At 49.0% G+C, this 17,830-nt stretch overlaps 2 protein-coding genes across 2 annotated transcripts in view; one reads left to right on the top strand and one right to left on the bottom strand.

The window, feature by feature from the left end:
- The window catches only part of GNPAT (glyceronephosphate O-acyltransferase), a 29,497-nt gene extending 29,117 nt beyond the window's left edge, over positions 1–380 (bottom strand). The window contains exon 1 of the mRNA XM_010995420.3: positions 125–380. Within this exon, the coding sequence (XP_010993722.2) occupies positions 125–235 (111 nt within the window). The 5' untranslated portion in view covers positions 236–380. The remainder of the gene's footprint in view (positions 1–124) is intronic.
- Positions 381–422: 42 nt separating this feature from the next.
- Positions 423–17,597, top strand: C8H1orf131 (chromosome 8 C1orf131 homolog). Its single transcript, XM_010995419.3, has 7 exons — positions 423–559; positions 2,584–2,930; positions 13,968–14,024; positions 14,924–15,019; positions 15,147–15,233; positions 15,809–15,861; positions 16,931–17,597. The coding sequence occupies exons 1-7, from the start codon at positions 472–474 to the stop codon at positions 17,067–17,069; spliced, it is 867 nt and encodes a 288-aa protein (XP_010993721.1). The 5' UTR covers positions 423–471; the 3' UTR covers positions 17,070–17,597.
- The last annotated feature ends 233 nt before the right edge of the window (positions 17,598–17,830 follow it).

Raw genomic sequence — 17,830 nt, 5'->3', positions numbered from 1 at the left:
CCACCCAACCCCTCCTGGGGGGCCTCGGGACCCACTCTGTCGGGCCAGGGGTCGTAGCTTGAAGGAAGCCGGGACCGGGAGAAGGGGGTCCTCTCTCGCGGGCCTCGCTCCCCTGGGCGCCTACCGAGTAGAGGAGCACGACGGAGCCGGGACTGGTGGAGCCGACGGAAAAACAAGAGTTGGATGAACTGGAAGAATCCATGCTGCGGCTACGGCCCCGGGCGTGGCCTGGCATTCTTCGCTAAGCGGTGGCGGTGGTGCTGCTGCTGGGGGCGGTTCTTCCGCGCGGGGCGGCCCGACCTCGCCTAGGGCGGCAGCACCCTCTGCGGCCGCTCCGCCGGACCTCGGGCGCCGCCATCTTGCCCGGGACGGAAGCCGCGCGGGGACCTGCGGCGCACGCGCGGCCCGTCGGAACCCGGAAGCGGGGCGCCGCGCGGCCGCCGTCCCGCCGGGCTCGCGGCCGGCCCCACGATGGCGCAGGAGCCGGGGCCCGCCTCCTCCGCGCTGCCCGCTTCTCAGACCCTTCTGGACGATCTGCTCCAGAACCTCTACGACTTTGGTGAGTGCAGGGCCTCGGCGCCCACGTGCAGAGCAGACGTGAGGAACCGAGGGTCCGCCGTGCGCCCCGAACTGGGCCGGCCTCCGCCCTCAGGCTAAAGGTTCTTGAACGTCGAGCACCCCTCCGCTCGTCCGACCTGGTTCCGACACTGGGTCCGGCACACACTCCCGTCTGAGATCACCCTTCTCTCTTCCCCACGACTGGACTCTGTTATGTTTCTCTTCATGAATCAAACCTCCTAACTCGTCCCTGAATGTGGGAACCAGCCTGCTTCCTTGTCAGAAGCACCAAGGCTTTCAGACTTAATGGGGAGGTGTACGCGGGGCCTCGGGCTCTCGAAAGGTACAGCAACCCCTTTTCACTCATTCCGAACCTTTGAAAAGTTCCCTTTCCCCACGCCAGTCCCCAGACCCATCCGACCCTGTGGCATTGGGGCCACCTTGTCTCGTTGGGGCCTCATCCTTCAGTGTGTCCCCTGCCAAGGACTCCAGAGAACGTTTTTACATGAAGCTTTCCACGACCTTTTATCCATAGGTTGACCAACTTAATATGCCTTACGCCCTTTATCTTGATTGGGGAAGAGGAGAATTAAGAAAGCTTACCCTTAAGTATTGATGGCGGGGGTGGTATGTCTCAGTGGTAGAGTGCATGCTTAGCATGCATGAGGTCCTGGGTTCCCAGTACCTTCCTTAAAAAAAAAAAACCTAATCCTCCTGTCCCTCTCCCCCAATAAAATTGGCAGCCACCTGGCACTTCAGTAGGGAGGCAGCCCTACGCACTCTGATGAACTTGCTTCAGGAAAGTGACATCCCTTGTTCATGCACCAAAGATGTCAGTAGGCATTAGTGCCTTTAAAGGCCAAACATATTTCTTAAATTTGTAGCATGATGTTGCTAGTTTATTTTGGAGACAACTGCACAAAATTCTAAGCTTATTGAAGAATAAAAGTAGTAGGCAAAAAAAAATTGAGAATTTATCATATAATGCATGCTTTTCATGTACTCATTCAGTGTTCACAACAGTTCTATGAAATAGATGGTCATTAATACCATTATTACAAGACAAATCCCATTACTGTAAAAATATGCACTAGAGGTTAAAAAACTTGCTGGAGTTCACTCAGCTAGTAATTTACAGTGTGTGGGTTCAAAGCCCCAGACTGTCTAGCTGCATTCCCTGCACTTGTATTGACTTGTACTGTGGACAGAGCATCTCTGTGTCTTTGGGAATATTGGAAGACAGAGACTTAGTCTCTCATGTCAAAAAGTCCTAAAGGAAGGGGCTATCCTACAAAATCCTCAATAGAGTTTATGTCAGCACAGGCTGGAAATTATGCCGGGACCTCTGAGGGCATGGGCTGTATCTACTCCTTTTGTATCCCTAATGTCAAAGTTCAGTCGACTGTTGTACGTATTTATTGAATAAAAGACTAAGCAAATAGAAGCAAACAGAAATGATCAGCTAATATTTAGAAAGCTCTGTGATATTCACACTGAGTGATGAAGCCTAGAATTCTTGTCTTCAGAACCTTCTCAGGTGACTGGTCAGAGTTTGAACAGCTAAAGAGAGGGACAGAGATTTAGTAGAAAATAAAGACATTCAAATTAAGCCACTTGTCTTAGGTTCATCTTAATTCATAACTGAAAGGAAATAGGAAGACTGTGGTACCTTCCTGTAACCCTAGGAAGTGTTCAAAAGAAACACTGGCTGCAGTGTCCGGATTCCCAGTTCCTGGGATATTGCCATGATGATACTTTTAGTAGGACCAAGGTGAGGACTAAAGTAATTGTGCTAAGAGTCCAAGATATAAATATCGTTACCCGGGAAAAGATGCATTTTGAATTCTACACATTGTGCAAATACACCCATATTTGAAGAAAAAAAATGTTTTTTTTTTTCCCTCTGTGTGTATTTCTGGGTGTTTATGGCTGGGACATTAGGTACACATGCATTCCTGTGATTTGACATCCTTGATACCCAAAATGCAAAATACTTGTTTTTCCTTTTTGTGTTTGAACACCCAGGAGAGACAGAAGATGAGGCCAAACAGAGTAGGGTCCGGAAGAAAAGAGAAAATAAGAAGAGTGACGTGGGGGCCCTGGTGGCCTCGGCTGCAGAGCCAGCTCTGCCACCTGGACCCGCGGTGAGAGGCCAAAGGAGGAGCGCTTCCAGCTTCTTCCAGGAGCTCAGGGAAGAGCTGCAGTGTGCTCCCGCCGTGACCCCCGGTGGTGTGCCTCCAGGACCTGGAGCCTCTCGGGCTGTGGTAGCTCCCTCGCCCCTGAAGAACAACGAGGGGCAAGTAGAAGTGGTGGAATTTCACAGCAGAAATAAAAAAAGAAAACAGAAGCCAGATCAAGATGAGAACCCAAAGGTAAGAAATCGGTGTATAAACCCTGATATTGTGGTATCAGGTGAATATCTACCGTGACGATTCATTACAGCCACAGGATACGGAGTAAAATCCATCCTCAAAGGGAAGAGGTGCATGGGACAGTGTCTGAGAGGAGCCAGCTGTCCCCTCCCAGTAGAGGGACATGGGATGTGCCTAATTTCCCCAGCAGTGATGTATGCGGCACCGGCGAAGTGTTACCAGCCAGGGAAGCTCGCTCCAGCCTGTATGTCCGAGTTTTGACTGAGAGTCCCTCCTGTAAGCACGCAGACTGACCTTAGTCACTTGAGCGCTAGATCCCAGAGGAAAAACAGGTGTTCACCATAAATCCAGCCCCCCCACCATTAGTATAAACAATCTGGACACACTTGGTGGAGCGTAGCTGAGGCCTTAGCTGTGCAGAAACACTCTGACCGGGCTGCGTTCTAAGCGCTCAGTTCCCAGGAGCCAGCCAAGGGCCAGTCATGGAAACAAGACCTTCTGGGGTGTGTGTGTGGGGTTTGATCAACCCAGGCCTGCGGAGTTAACCTTTTCACGCTCAGAGCAAGAAAACCCCATCATTCAGCTACTTCCTGCCACTGTTCTAGACACTGGGATATAGTGTGGAACAAAGCAGGCAAAAAGTGCTTTCCATTCTGATGGAAAGCAGCTTGATTTTGCCGAGCAGCAATCTCAGACTGACCTTGTAAGTCTCACTAGAATTCCGTCCACGAGAGAGGGTGGAGGCTCATTCAGGCTTTTTTCACAAGTTTTTGTCAAATTCACTGCAAAAACCCAGACACTGCATCTCTGTTGAATTCCCCATGCCCTATAAAGTTTTTATCTCGTAAAAAGAAAAGTAGATTGTATTAGTTCCCTGGGCTCCTGTACAGTAAGTTTTTCTTTTCCGGTTCTGAAGGCCAGAAGTCCAAAACCGTGGTGTTGGCTGGGCCATGCTCCCCTCTGAAAGGGAAGAATTCCTCCTTGCTTCTCCCAGCTTCTGGTGGCTGCATAAGTCTGAACTCTTCCTCTGTCTTTGCATGGCCTTGTCCCCTCTGTGTCTGAGTCTCACATCTCCCACCTTTCTCTTTCAAGGATACCTGTCCCTGGATTTAGGGCCACCCCAAACCTCAGATGGGTCTCATCATGAGATCCTCCACTTACTTACACTTAAAGGACACTTTTTCCAAGTAAGATCACATTCACAGATTCCTGGGATGAGAGCACGGACATATCTTTTTGGAGTCCACAGTTCAACCCACCACAAAGACAGGCTTGCAGGTTCTTTATGAGCAGGTGAACCCAGGCTAGTGCCCAGTGTTTACCACATCTTTTCTAGAAATTAAGTAGCACTTCCTGTCAAGCTCTCCAGCATCTTTTATCTACCTTTATTTTAGGATTCTAGATCAGATTTCCAGCTCTTACAGTACTGCAAATACTGAGCACTGGGAGCTGTTACAGCAGACCTGGATTTCCTCGGCCCTTGTAGCCAGAGCCCGCAAGCTGGCCGGCTAGGGAGCTTGCGGGGACTGGTGTTACCGTGGTGAGCCACAGCGAGCTAGACAGATGTCCCTGTTTTCTGCGTGGGCCGTGCTGAGGAAAGTTGGAAAGCACTGCTGTGCAGCACAGTTCTGCATCGGGAGAACCGAACTGACATGGAGCATCTCGGCACCCTCCCTTGTTTCCTCAAAGGTCTCTGTCTTCAGGTTCCTCTTAGACTCGCTCGTGCCCCTCTTTCTAGAATGGAGCATCTTCTTCCTAGTAGAAAGGACAAAACAGTTGGCATTGAGTGAGTCCACGTCTCCCCGCCCCTTAATAACAGAACACGCGCAGCAGGCTGTTGAATTCCTTTTCTTCCTGCTCCAAAGGCCCCCTTTTCTGTTGTAGTTGGCTTTTCTCAGGACCCTCAGCTCTTTCTCCAGTCTGGACTTCTCACCTTAGCGAAAGTTATTAGCTGTCCTAGGCATTCTGCCCTTTTCTCCTTTTTACAGTGTGTCTTTTGGCCGAGGGAGGGAGGAGGCAATTAGGTTTATTTATTTATTTAAAATTATAATTTTTTAATGGAGGGACTGTTGATTGAACCCAGGACCTTGTGCATGCTAAGCACGCGCTCTACCCCTGAGCTATACCCCCTCTTCCCCTCTTCAGATGTGTCTTTTGAAAACGTTAATGTATCTGGCTAAGGAGACAGAATGCAGACACAATAAAAACCCATTCGCCCATAAAGAGACTTTAGAATGTTGACATTGCAACATGTAAGTAACTACAAATTAATATAAAGCTAGTTATTAATGGCAGGTATGCTGGACAAAGACTAATCAGCGGGGAGTAACTAGGTCACTTAGTGTTGTGGGACACATGTGGGCTGGTGACATGGTGACATGGGTGGTAAATGAATTTAGCAGAGATGGACGAGGAGAACAGTAAAGGAGTTCATTAGATGACGCTGCCATAGGCAACAGCAGGCCACCAGACGAGAGGTGCCCGTGTGAGCCCCACAGGCCAGTTGTTGGGGGTCTTCTATAAGGTGGGGTCACAGGGTGCCTGATCGGCTTGTACACAAGTCTTTGCTTGGTTGTAGGTGAGGTAAGAGGTTTAGGGTCCGTGAAGGGGTGGAGGGATGTATGACTGTGATAAGGTGGAGATGTGAGTTGAAACAAACCAGCCCGAGCTATCGTGAGATCAGGCACGGCCTAGGGTATTAATTTGTTAGGGTGAACACGCCCAGAAAGGAATGTACTTTATCTGTTCAGGGATCGCAGGCAGACATCTGCAAGCCCAAGAGTAGGGGTCGTTGGACTCTGAAGGGTGCCAGTTGGCCCCACATACAGTGCTGTGCGAAGACTCTGTGTGACATGGGGAAATATACATGCTGTGGCCTCTGCTCTCTGCGAGCTTACAAGTCATCATAGGACATTTCAAACAGACGCAGAATCAGCAAGAAATCTGTGATAAAATAGTGATAGTCTCCATTGATGGATCCTGGAATCAGCTGGTCGGTCATCTTCGAAGTATTCTTGAGAACACAAGAGGTACTGAGTAAATGACCTTCTTTTCCCAGAATTTAGGCTTGTGCCGCAAATAATGATTAAACTGCATTGTGTATTGAGACAGATTTCCGGGGGTGTGATATGGTGATTTAGAATAAGAAATAGATATTTGGTCTTTGTCTCTGTTTCTGGCACTGAGCTTCTAAAACCCTTGGGCTTGCAAAAGAGAGGAGCACGGTAAAGGTGTTGTGTTAGTGGAGGAACTTGGAAAGCATCCTTCAATGAGGGCCGGTACAAGGAGAGCCACCCTTGTGATTAGAGGGTTGGAACTCACGGTCCTACCCCCTGACCTCTAGGGAGGGGAAAGGGCCAGAGGTTAAACCAATCACCAGTGGCCAGTGATTTTACCAATCATGCCTGTGTCCTGAAACCTCTGAAACCCTTAAAGGACAGGGTTTGGTTTGGGGAGTGTTGTTGAAAAACCAGCTTCTACCCCGAGAGCCAAATTGAGACTCGGAGGCAGAGTTTTGGGAGAATTAAGAAAGGTCATCTTTACTGCTTTGCCAGCAAAGGGGAGTCACAGCAGACTAGTGCCTCAGAGATGGTGAACCCATCTTGGAGTTGGCATCCTAGGGTTTTATAGGAAAACCAGACGCAGCAGAAAGGCTACAATAATCAAGATGTTTTTCTGGGGCGCTGTATTCGTAATCTTGATGAATCCACCTGGTGTCCTGGAGAAACTCTGGAGGGTCTGTTCATTCTTCGGAGGCTGTCAGCCCGTGACCACCTTCCTGGAGCACAGCTTCTGGGTTAAAGGCTAAACTATTCTGGGTAAATAATGTACAGGGAGGGGAGAGCGTCATGGGAAGGTTGGGGGCTGTTTAGCACAAAAATAGTCGAGCAAGTGAAGCAGAGACGGGGGTTTGTCAGAGAAAAGAGAAAAACAAGCTGCAACACTTTTAGGTCAGAATGAATCAGCTAAGAGCTTTAGCAGCGGGGAGACCATTGGTTGGTTAGTTTCCTGCTCTTTGGGAGCTTCCAGGCTGGTGAGTGCGTGCGGCTGCCGGGAGAGTGGCGCGCGGATGGGGCGTGGAAGCCCCCCGCCCCTGCCCACACACCTCGCCCTCTGCCTGTCTTCCGTCTGGCTGTATCCCAGTCTCGTCCTTTTATCATAAACTGGTGATCTAGGAAGTAAACGGGTTTCTTGAGTTCTGTGAGCCACTCTGGCAAATTTGTTGAACCCAAGGAGGGGGTCATGGGCGCTTCCAGTCTGTAGGCGGTCGGTCAGAAGCACAACAGGTAACAGCCAGGGCTTGCTTCACCCCTGAAGTATTGCAGGACTGAGCCCCTAACCTGTGGAATCTGATGCGGTCTCTGTGGACGGTGTCAGAATTGAATCATGGAACACCCAGCTGGTGTGGGAACATTGCCTGCTGGATGTGTGGGGAAACCCTCCACGCTGCTCCGAAGTCGGTGCCCAGAATCCTGTTGAATGGACTTATCTGGGGACTTGGCCACCATTTATATAATATTTTACCCGTTACAAATATCTAACCTATACGTGAACTTCCTGCTCAGGTCCCATTTGTAAAGCTGTGACCAGAGAAGTAAGTAGTTTGACAAGAAATAGTAGGTAAGAGGCCACTTACTCGTTTATCCCATGAATAATTGGGTGCCTACTATTTGCCAGACCCACAAGATCCCACAGTAAACAAGATACAGTCCTCACAGAGTGTGTCGTCTGTTGTGGGACACAGAGAGGTGGCCTGAATGGGGACATGGTGACGCATGGTCAGGTTGGTAAAAGAATTTACCAGAGATAAAATATGAGAGTAGAAAAGGAGTTTATTCGGGGTACGCTGCCATAGACCCCAGGGGGCCACACAGGCAAGGGGTGCCTGTGTGAGCCCCAAGGGCTGGTTGTTGTGTTTTATAAGGTGGGGTCACAAGGTGCCTGATCGCCTTGTGGGCAAGTCTGACTGGTTGTAGATGAGGTAAGAAGTTTAGGGCCCGTGAAGGGGTGGTGGGGTTTATGACTGTGAAGGTGGAAAGGTGGGCTGAAAGGAGCCAGCCCGAGCTACTGTGAGATCAGGCATGGCCTAGGGTATTAGTTTGTTAGGGCAAGCGCGCCCAGTAGAGAATGCACTGTATCTGCTGAGGGATCGCAGGCAGACGTCTGAGAGTCCAGGAATGGAGGTCGGTGGACTTTGAAGGACGTCAGTGGGCCCAGCACCCTTCATTAGTGGAGTCAGGCAGAGCCTGGCTAAATTACTAGTATAGTTAAAAACGCCCTGAAGGAAAGAGAGAAACAGGGAGAGTCTCCTTCAGAGCCAGTGGTTGGGAAGTCTCGGGGAGGTGACTTTGGGTAGCGCTCTGTCAAAGGAGGGAGAGGAGTCGTGCTGGCAGGGAGGAGCGCACTGCAGGTGCCCGGAGGCCCCGAGAGGCCCGAGGTGTTGGAGGAGCTGGGAGGCCGGTGGGCGGAGGGCAGAGGGGAGACTGGTGACAGCTGCCGGGAGAGGAGGCCAGCCCCCACCAGCTTCTGGGGACAATAGGCGGGGCCTTTGGACTTCAGTTGAAAGTTCATGGGACGCCACCTTAGAATTGTAAGCAAGGGCACGAAGTGGATCAGAGGTGAGCTGAGTGAGGAGTTTACTGCAGGGGTCCGGGTTCAAAGTGGAGCGGCCCAGACTTGTGATTTGAGGACTGAGTGGAGGAACCCACTCTTGAATGAGTGCAGGGCTGCCCACGAGGAAGAAAATTCCTGTGCTCTTAAGAGAGTCCAGTGCAGGTTAAAATGATCTAAGTATTATTTGGCCGTTAGAGTATGTCTTGTCAGTGTGATTTGTCCACTGTGAGCGATGGTCCACCTCGTGAACCTTAGCTTCTTCTGTGGCCTACATAGAGAAGAGATGAGGAGGGCAGAGTAGAAATCCCAGAATAGCGTACCATAGGTCAGAGGGGCCACGTAGACTGACTGCTTCTGAGCAGATAACGAATTGCTAAATAAATCTTCACCGGTATCTCCTGGGTGCTTCCTGTGTTCTAAAAGTGATTATTTCCATTCATTAATGAATTCCGTGTCTTATTGAATCCTCACAGTGCCTGTGCCGTCTTCAATTTGCAAAGATTGATGCCTAGAGAGGTTCAACTATTTGCCTGCATTTAAACAGTCACCCCGCTGTCCCATACCTGGAATTCCAAAGCCCCAGAGCTTTGGAAAGCACAAGTTAGCTAGTTTTTTAAGTTTGGTGCCAATTTATTTGGCAGCAAAACCTGACCTGAACTGATAGGAGGCTTCGGAGTTATTTTTGTTGGTTGCATTTGATGTGAATATTCATAGGTGTTGCTGCAGAAACAGGAGCGTGCTTAATTACGGCTTGTGGTCTTGGACCCAGCTGGAAGTGGTACACGTTACTCAGTATATTCCGTATATTCCCAGTATTACCTTTCCAAAATGTAGACGCTTCTGGATTTTCTCAGGATTCCAGATAAAGGATTGTGGTTGTGGAGTAAGTGCTGGAACTCGGGTGCAGACCCCAGGCTTTCTGGCTGCAAAGCTGTGCGCCTTACGTCTGCACTAGCAAGAGGGAGCGTAGGCTAGGTCGCCTCTTTGCCCTTGGAGTGGCAAGTGCACTGCGCGGGAACCTTCCCCAACACAAAGACATTGTTCCGGGTTATTGCCCCAGGTTCTCACTGCCTTCATAGTCTCCGCAGGATCCAAATCGCTCCCCAGGGCTGCCCTGAAATCCTCCAGGCTTCGGCGTTGCCCTTTAATTATCCTGCACCCTCTGCTCTTCAGTAGATCCAGTGTCAGATAAGTATTCAGGAGACAGGAGTCTAGTTGGATAAGACATGAAAAAATTTCTTTCTATTCCTAGAAGTGCTGGCATTTTCAAAAGAGGGTGTTTATTTACTTAGCTTCTCTCTAATTAGACTAAGACTGGACGGTGTAACTAATAGAATAAAAATCTTATCAAAACTCTAATCAGCACAGGAGAAAATACTTCTGGTCAGCAAGTCAGCGCGTCCCAAAGTTCACTGCGTGAGCCTGTGGACTGGCCGCCTGCGTCCCCCTCACCCCACACCTTTCTCCCCAGCTGTTCCTTCTTTTTGTAGCTTGCTTTCTTCCTTGTTGCCTAACAGGCAAGCTCTCAAAATCCCCAGACATTTCTCTCTCTGATGTATGGGACAGTCAGGCTTCATGGTGGGTGATTCGGCGGTTTGATAACAAGTGGTCCCTGTACCTCAGTGGTTTAAAGGCAAGTTAACTCTCTTCCCCTTCATGTGACGTGTTGGTCGGGATTGGCGGGGGCAGGATGCTGTGGTCCACACCAGCCTGATCTAGGGACCCGGGGTGATAAGGGCTCCACCATTTGGAAGGTTCTTAGTTGCTTTGGGGAAGGAGGGGGCTTGATGAGTGGCTCCTAAAGGTCCCACGTGCAAGGGCCATACTTCCCTCTGCTCATATTTCTTCGGCCAGAGTCACGTGGCCGTGCCTGACTTCAGGTGGGCAGCAAAGCCCAGTTCTGTGTGCCTGGAAGTAGAGGAGGACCCCGCGTGGCCTGTAGGCAGTAGTGCCTGCTGCCCCAGCGAGGACGGGGGAAGAAGACAGGGGGCCACCGATTGTTTCTAAATCAGGGGATGCATTATGAGTAACGTACTGAAGTGGTTTTAGGGCTAAAAATACTTGTTAACAGAAGCAGACTCACAGACAGAGAAAACAAACATGTTGCCGGAGGGGAAGGGGTGGGATGGAGGGATAAATTGGGAGTTTGGGATTAACAGATACACACCACTATATATAAAATAAACAACAAGGTCCTACTGTACAGCACAGGGGACTACATTCAATACCTTGTAATAAACTATAGTGAAAAAAGTATGGGGAATATATATATATGTCTAACTGAAACATTATGTTGTATACCAGAAACTAACACAACATTGTAAACTGACTATTTTTCAATAAAAAGAAAAATAAAGCTAAAAATAGAAATTAAGTTAGGTAGCAGTCGGGTTTGCTAATAGACTCAGGATCATGAAATAACTAGCAAGGAGTTTTTCCCAGGTGTTTGCTTTGATCGTAAAGGAGGCTCTGTTGCTAGACCAGGTTGCTTGCTCCATGCTCGGCAAGCCAGACGCCAAGACGCCGCGGTTTACAGCGGAGAAAGTTTATTCACAAGGCAGCCGAGCGAGGAGATGGGGGAACAAGTCCCAGATCCGCCTCCCTGAAGGCAAGGAGGTTGGGGTCTTTCTGGGATGCTCAGGGTGGTCTTAGGCATGGGGAGAGCTGATCGGAGGTGGGGGACTAGGTGAGGCCATCGGTGTTCTGCGCAGGCACATCTGGGATACAGGCTTCTGCAGGTTCACAAGTGGAGGCACAGAGCGTGGTCTGAGGGAGGTGTTCCAGCCCTCAGACCCCTGCAGGCCATTCATTGGCTGCCTGTGCGGGTCCAGTTTTGGGGTTGCTGATCCCAGCCTGCGTGAGCAGGCTGCACTGGGCAGGAGCTGGCTCCCAGTTCCTGTGAAACAGTTGGGCTGCAGGACGCTGGGCAGGGATGAAGTTAAAGTGAGGAAAAGAGAAAGAAAAACAAGAAAACTTAGAGCGAGCTGCATCAGGGAAGGCAGGTCCCGAGCCAGCAGAGGGGCTCTGACAAGCCGGTCCCCTGTCGTTGCCCTGCAGGACGAGCTCAGGAATTCCTGTTAGCCATCACGTCTGGTCACCCCGGGGGCATGGTTTCAGATCAGAACCCAGGGCCTTTCTCAGAACCACATCAACAGCTGCAGAGCTAACACAGTTCTGCTGAAATGTTCTCACGGGGCTTGGGAACACAACCAGGTGCCCCCGGGGGCTCCACAGCCCCTCAGCCCGGGCGTCCCCATAGCCAGGCTGAGCGGAGGCCTGTGAGCAAGGACTGGCTGTTCTGTGGGGCCCGTGCCGGGACGGTCAGGATGTCAGAGGCCACGTGCCTCCCCTCCATGTGCCAGTTTGTCCCCAGGACCCAGGGCTTTGGGCCTCACCCAGTTGGCCCGGAATTGCAGTGTGTAAGTCCTCTTTAGATTGTTATTTTTCATGCTGGTCGATATTCTAGCTACAGGTTTGCCTAGGGCATCTGATATCACCAGTATTGCAAGAGACCTAAAGAATTTCCACTCAGAGGAGCTTAATTACCATTACTTCACTGGATGGGTGAGAGGGAAGAAAAGAGAGGAAGAACTTTTTAAATATTTAGAAAAGGAAGTCGGTGTTACCATGGGATTTTGGAGATCTGTGAAAGGCATATAGTTTTTTAAATACAGAATTTGTATTGGAGGATTTGGATATGATCCTGACATCATTAAGACTTAATCTGTTTGTTCTGCAAAAGTGATACTACTGTTTATCAGGTGCAGTCAGTCCATGCGCCTGCCATTGGGAAAAATACCCTAACTTCAAAATAGAGTAGAATTTTTTCCGGTCATGAACAAGGAAATAAGACTTTCTAGGGTAGGTATATGGAAGTACTTCACACAGTGTCCCCCATGTCTTTTTTTTTTTTTTAATTTTTCATTTTTCGCTGAAGCTCTGTGTCTTAATGAAGGCGTTTGATTCTGTGTAATTCGTGGTTGTCTGAAGAAAATCACAAGCATAACAAAAGCCAGGGATCTCGATAAAGTAATGTTGCCAAAAAACTGGCCTCTGTGCCCTGATAGCCAAATTGAGAGTCGGAGACAGAGTTTTGGGAGCAAAGAAAAGAACAGCTTTACTGCTTTGCCAGACAGAGGGAGTCGCAGCAGGTGGGTGTCTTAAAGACCGTGAGTCTGCCTTGAGGTGGACAGCAAAGGTGCTGACAGTCAGGGCATTTTACAGGGCGACAGTCCTCTTGACCTCAGTGAATCTTCAGGAGGAACTCTGAGGGTCTGTCCCTTCTTCTGAGATTGTTAGCCTGTTTTCTCCTTCTTGGAGCATAGCCTCTGGGTTAAAGTCATTCTCAGTGAAGAATGAATCAACCAACAGTTTTAGCATCGGGGAGGGTGGCCTGTTGGTTTGCTTTACACTCCTTCGGTATCAGGACAGTCAGCCTCTGAACCCTGGCCTCTGTTCCCCCCAGTGTCCCGCGTCGACCTGTTGCGCCTGACCCGTTTCATCGCAGCAGCCCCGCCCCGAGAGGGTAGTGCAGGCTCCTCCTGGAGACCGAAGCCGTCGTCTAGGGGACAGTCAGTGGCTGAGCCACACACCCACGACTCAGCGACGCGGGAAGCCAGCGTGAGCTCCCGTGTGGAGAGGAGCCCGGGGCAGCAGACTGCAGGGCGCGCCCCCCCCCAGCCCCCGCCCTGCGGAGCCGGAGGCCGGGGCTGCTTGTGGGACCCTGCACAGCCGGACCGCCCGCTTCCTGTCGTCCAGATTTGGGGGCTGCTGCTGAGTGACCGCTGTCCTCGGCCGGATTTAACAGTACAGTTTTCCTTCACGTCCCAAACTTCTGGTTAAATCTGTGTGTTGCTAACCACAGCCGGGGGATATATTGATGTAAAAAGTCACATATTTTGAAGACTTTTGCAGTTTCATTATTTTCTATTGGAAATTATAAACCCAAACGCCACCGTTTGTAGAAACCTGATGTTCCTGAAAAATTTTCAGCTCAAGAGTTTGTTAGCCATTATTCTAATGGCTGGATGGGAGGGAAGAAAAGAGGAAGAATTATTTAAATACGATTTTTTACCCTCTAAAATCCCTGCTGAGATAGTTAGCCTTTTCTAAATCCCCCACCAGACAGAATTTTCCACACACAGTGCATGAGACACAGACAGTGGTCTTTCTCTTAACTGGCTTTTCTTTTTTCTTAGTTTCTTATCAGTCCTTTCTTAAGCTTTAAAACCTTGAATTTATCTTCTCTATTTTTCTTCCGTTAGCTGTTACCCAGGGTTTTGAGTGATGAGCACGTATTATTGTTTGGTGTTTAGGCATCTGGGCCAGTTTGAAGGCTTTTAAAAACATAATTACTCTATTGGTTCCTGTATTGATGTAGGAACAGAAACAGATGACCTTAATAAGAATTTTTTTTCTTTTCAGACCAAAACTAGTATCCTTGAGAAAGATGTGGATATACAAGAATTTAACTTAGAAAAGGTATGTGTTTTGAAATTATTAATTTTTTTCAGCTTTATAATGCCAAAAATGAGTATGTTCACATGTCCAGCGGTCGGGGAAATGGTTAAGCAAATCACACTATGCTTACCTGATTGAATATTGTGCAGTCATTTACAACACGCCAGTTTGTGACCACAGCGTCTGTGATATGATGTAAATAAGAAAAGCAGGGGTGTGTGTGTGCTGTGGTTGTAACTAGGTCTTAAAAACGTGTGCGAAAAAAGGAAGTAACTCAACTGCCAGCAGTGGGTGTTGGCGATGTTTTCTCTTCTACAATATTGTGGGGTTTTTTGTTTTGTTTTTGTTTGTCTGTTCGATGAAGGGGAGGTAATTAGGTTTATTTATTTTTTTCTATTTGGAGGAGGCCACTGGGGATTGAACCCAGGACCTTGTGCATGCTAAGCACGCGCTCTGCCAGTTGAGCTATACCCTCCCCCTACAATAACATTTTAAAGAAGGAACTTAGATCTGTGTTTGAAGCTGCTGTGGAAACGGGTCTCCAAGTGTGAGTAGGTGTGTCAGCAGAGGTGCTTCTAATTATTGCCTTTACGAATAATAGCTTGTCTTAGGTGCATCCTAAAGTACTCCAGAGCTCTGCATGTAATCCTAGTTTCGTTACTCATTTGTGCAGAGATAAGTCTTTGCTTCAGCTGGCCACATGGTCCACAAGCTTGGGAGGACGGTGTTGTGAGGTTAAGGAACTTTATAGGAAACCTCCGCAAAGCTCTGAAACCGCCCACGGCAGAATGCTTGCGAGTCGTAGACGCTGCAGGTCATGAGGACACATCAGAGTGCTTGGCGTGCAGTTCTCCTGGGGCTGGACTTCCTCTGTGGAGCTTTCAGAAGGCCCCCGGTGTGACTCTGCTTTGTGTCTGCAGGCTCGTTTGGAAGTGCACCGGCTTGGGATCACGGGTTACGGAAAAGGCAAGGAGAGAGTCCTGGAGCAGGAACGCGCCATCATGCTGGGCGCTAAGGTGAGGGCTCCTGCCTCCTGCAAGACACGGTGCAGGACAGCGGGGAGCCCCGGGCAAGGCGGGGCAGGGGGCGCCGGGAGTTTCCGCAAAATAACAAAGTGATAATACGTGTCCTTTTTCATTTCAGCCTCCCAAAAACAGTTACGTGAATTACAAGGTTTTGCAGGAACAGATCAAAGAAAAAAAGGCAGCAAAGGAAGAAGAAAAGAGAATGGTGGGTGTGGTGGCCTTTCCTGTACTCTGTTTAACCAGAGCAGAAAGCTGGTTGCAGTTTGCCACAGCGGAATTCCTGGTGCTTGGAAAGCAGTGTAGACAACAGCAAATCGGAAGTTAAATGACCATGCTCTCCACCTCTTTAAGTCAATTTCGTAATACCAGCCACCTAGTCTGGCTTATTTACATGAAAGTTTTGCTTTGAAATAGCAAACTCCTGTTCAGCTGCTGGGAGCTGCTCTGATCTTTTTCTTGTATTTGGTCATTTTTTGGCTTTTTACGTTGTACAGGACTCAAGGGTTTATGAAAAACCACAAGGCCAGTAGATTTTGTAGTCTTCCTTTCACCTAAAATGGAAGATTTGACATTTCTACTGTCCGTTTTCTCCGAATTGCCTTTCACATTCCTGGAAGGGTTTTAGGATGAAACTTTGAGTCTGCTGTGTTTAACATGCCTCCTCAAAAAAATGCTGAAAATAAATGGTATCTCTGTGGCTTTTGGTCACCCCTCTTGCCTTTTTTCCTAGTCTCCATTATCCATTACTGACACGTATGTTTTCTTTAATTCTGAAATCAGGCCCGGGAGACAGATATTTTCAAGAAAAAGAAGAGGAAAGGGCGAGACGACGGGTGAGTGATCCTGTCAGGTACCGGGATGGGATGATTGGGACAGGCCTGTCGACGGGCCCTGAAAGTAAGGCCTTGACTGTGTGTGGCATCAGCCTGTGTCCTAATCAAGCCCTGGAAGGGAAGATGGGCTTTTGCAAATTGCCCGACGTCAGACAACTCCCTGAGGACTGAGTCGGGAACCTCCTCCAGTCGCCCATTGTCAAAGACCAGAGGCGCGCGGTGACTAGAGGAGAAGTCAGATCGATTTTCCAATGATGTGACTTCTGTCCCCTCCTGGGAGAGCCTGCTGCTGGGACAGCACAGTGTGGGGCTCTGACGTCCCACGTGAGGTCGGGCACCATCATTTGAATAATGGGACATTGATTCTGCGGCTCTTTGCCTGTTTCTTAGCTTTTGTTCAAGCACCTTCTTCTCTGTCCTCGAATTACTGCTTCAGAATCAACTCCCTTAGTCTTAACCTTTTTCTTGGACCGCTTGCGAGCGTGCGTGGGGCGGAGTGCGCTCATTTGGTCTGGCTGTGTATGTCTGTGGGGGGCCCGCTGTGTGCCGGGCACACAGGTGTCTTAGGTGTTGGGGGTTCAGCCATGATCACATTGAGGGGGTGTGATCACACTGAGGCTCCCTTCTGCCCTGGGGGAGCTTAGGTTGCAGTGAGGGAAACACCAAAACACACAGACAGATATAGAAGGGGGTTCAGGTAGTGGCATGTTTTGTGAAGAGGTTGAAATCAAGGCATTGTGAGAGAAAAATCACTGGGTGGGCTGGCATGTCGTTCTAAGGAGGGGACATCTGAGTTGAGAAGTGAGTAAAGAGTAAAGATTCTCTTTGACAGCCTGCAGAAGAGATCTGGTACCATAATATTCAACGTAGAAGAAACCAGTGCAAAGGCCCTGAGGCAGGAAGGCAGTTGGCACATTTCAGGGAAGGCCAGCGGGGCCGCGGTGGGGCAGGCGGCCATGCGCGGGAGAGGACCAGGAGTGTGCAGGAGCAGACCTTGGTGGCCTGGATGGTGGTGCTGAAATCCTTCTTTATAAGCTTAATTATACACCTTTCTCGCACTTAAATGTAGGAAATCCAAAAAGAAGAAGTCAGCTCCCAGTATTTTGTCAAGTGGACGGATTGGACAGGTTGGAAGATTCAAAAATGGGACGTTGATTCTGAGCCAAGTTGATATCAAGAAAATAAATTCTTCCCGAGTGGCTCGGTGAAGCACTCCATGCACAGAGAGAGATGGGAAAGTGCCAGCGCGCTGCAGCCGGCCCGCCACGTGCCTGCCCGAGTACTCCTGTTTATTTTACATTTCATAGACTGCTTTTGTATTCTTTGGGGGAAAAAAATCAGATCGAAACAGCAGGATTTCCAGCCGCTGAAGTGTCTGATTTTTGGTGGCGGCCACGTCGGGCCGAGCACAGTGCAAACACAGAGTAAAACGGCCACAGAGAACGTGCGCAGTTCTCCAGCGGGGCACGCTCTGGTGCCCTTGCACTCGTGTTTTGTGCGTTTACTTACAGGTATTTCACACTTTCACTGACTTTTAGATGCTAATCATTAGCTTAAATTGCTTCTTAATTTTCTAAAAAGTGATTTAGTGTCACTAAATTGTGAAAGGACCAAGAATGTGAAAATTTGTCAGTTGTTTCGCAGGAAGAAAAGCAGTTTCAACGTTGAGCCTACCTAAAGCGTGTAAAAGCTCCTTTGTAAGAAGTTGTGTAAATAAAATACAACTTTTGTGGTAACTGTGATGGTCCCTAGTGAATAACAGCACAGCTGAGTTTTACTCATATTCTCGCACCTACATTTAAGCCGTGTTATCTCCTTCAGAGTCATCACCCTGGGCAGACATACATATGTTTTTTAATACTGCCCTGGCTGGGAGTGTCTGGAACTTCTCGAAATTTGTGGTGCTTAAAAAAAAAAATCTTCAATGATAGTTAATCAATGTTGGCTTTTTTTTTTCTTGCCCAAAAAA

This window comes from Camelus dromedarius, chromosome 8, assembly GCF_036321535.1.
Source record: "Camelus dromedarius isolate mCamDro1 chromosome 8, mCamDro1.pat, whole genome shotgun sequence".
Taxonomy (NCBI): domain Eukaryota; kingdom Metazoa; phylum Chordata; class Mammalia; order Artiodactyla; family Camelidae; genus Camelus; species Camelus dromedarius.
The sequence above is the reverse complement of the archived record's forward strand: the minus strand, read 5'-3'. Positions and strand labels throughout refer to the sequence as shown.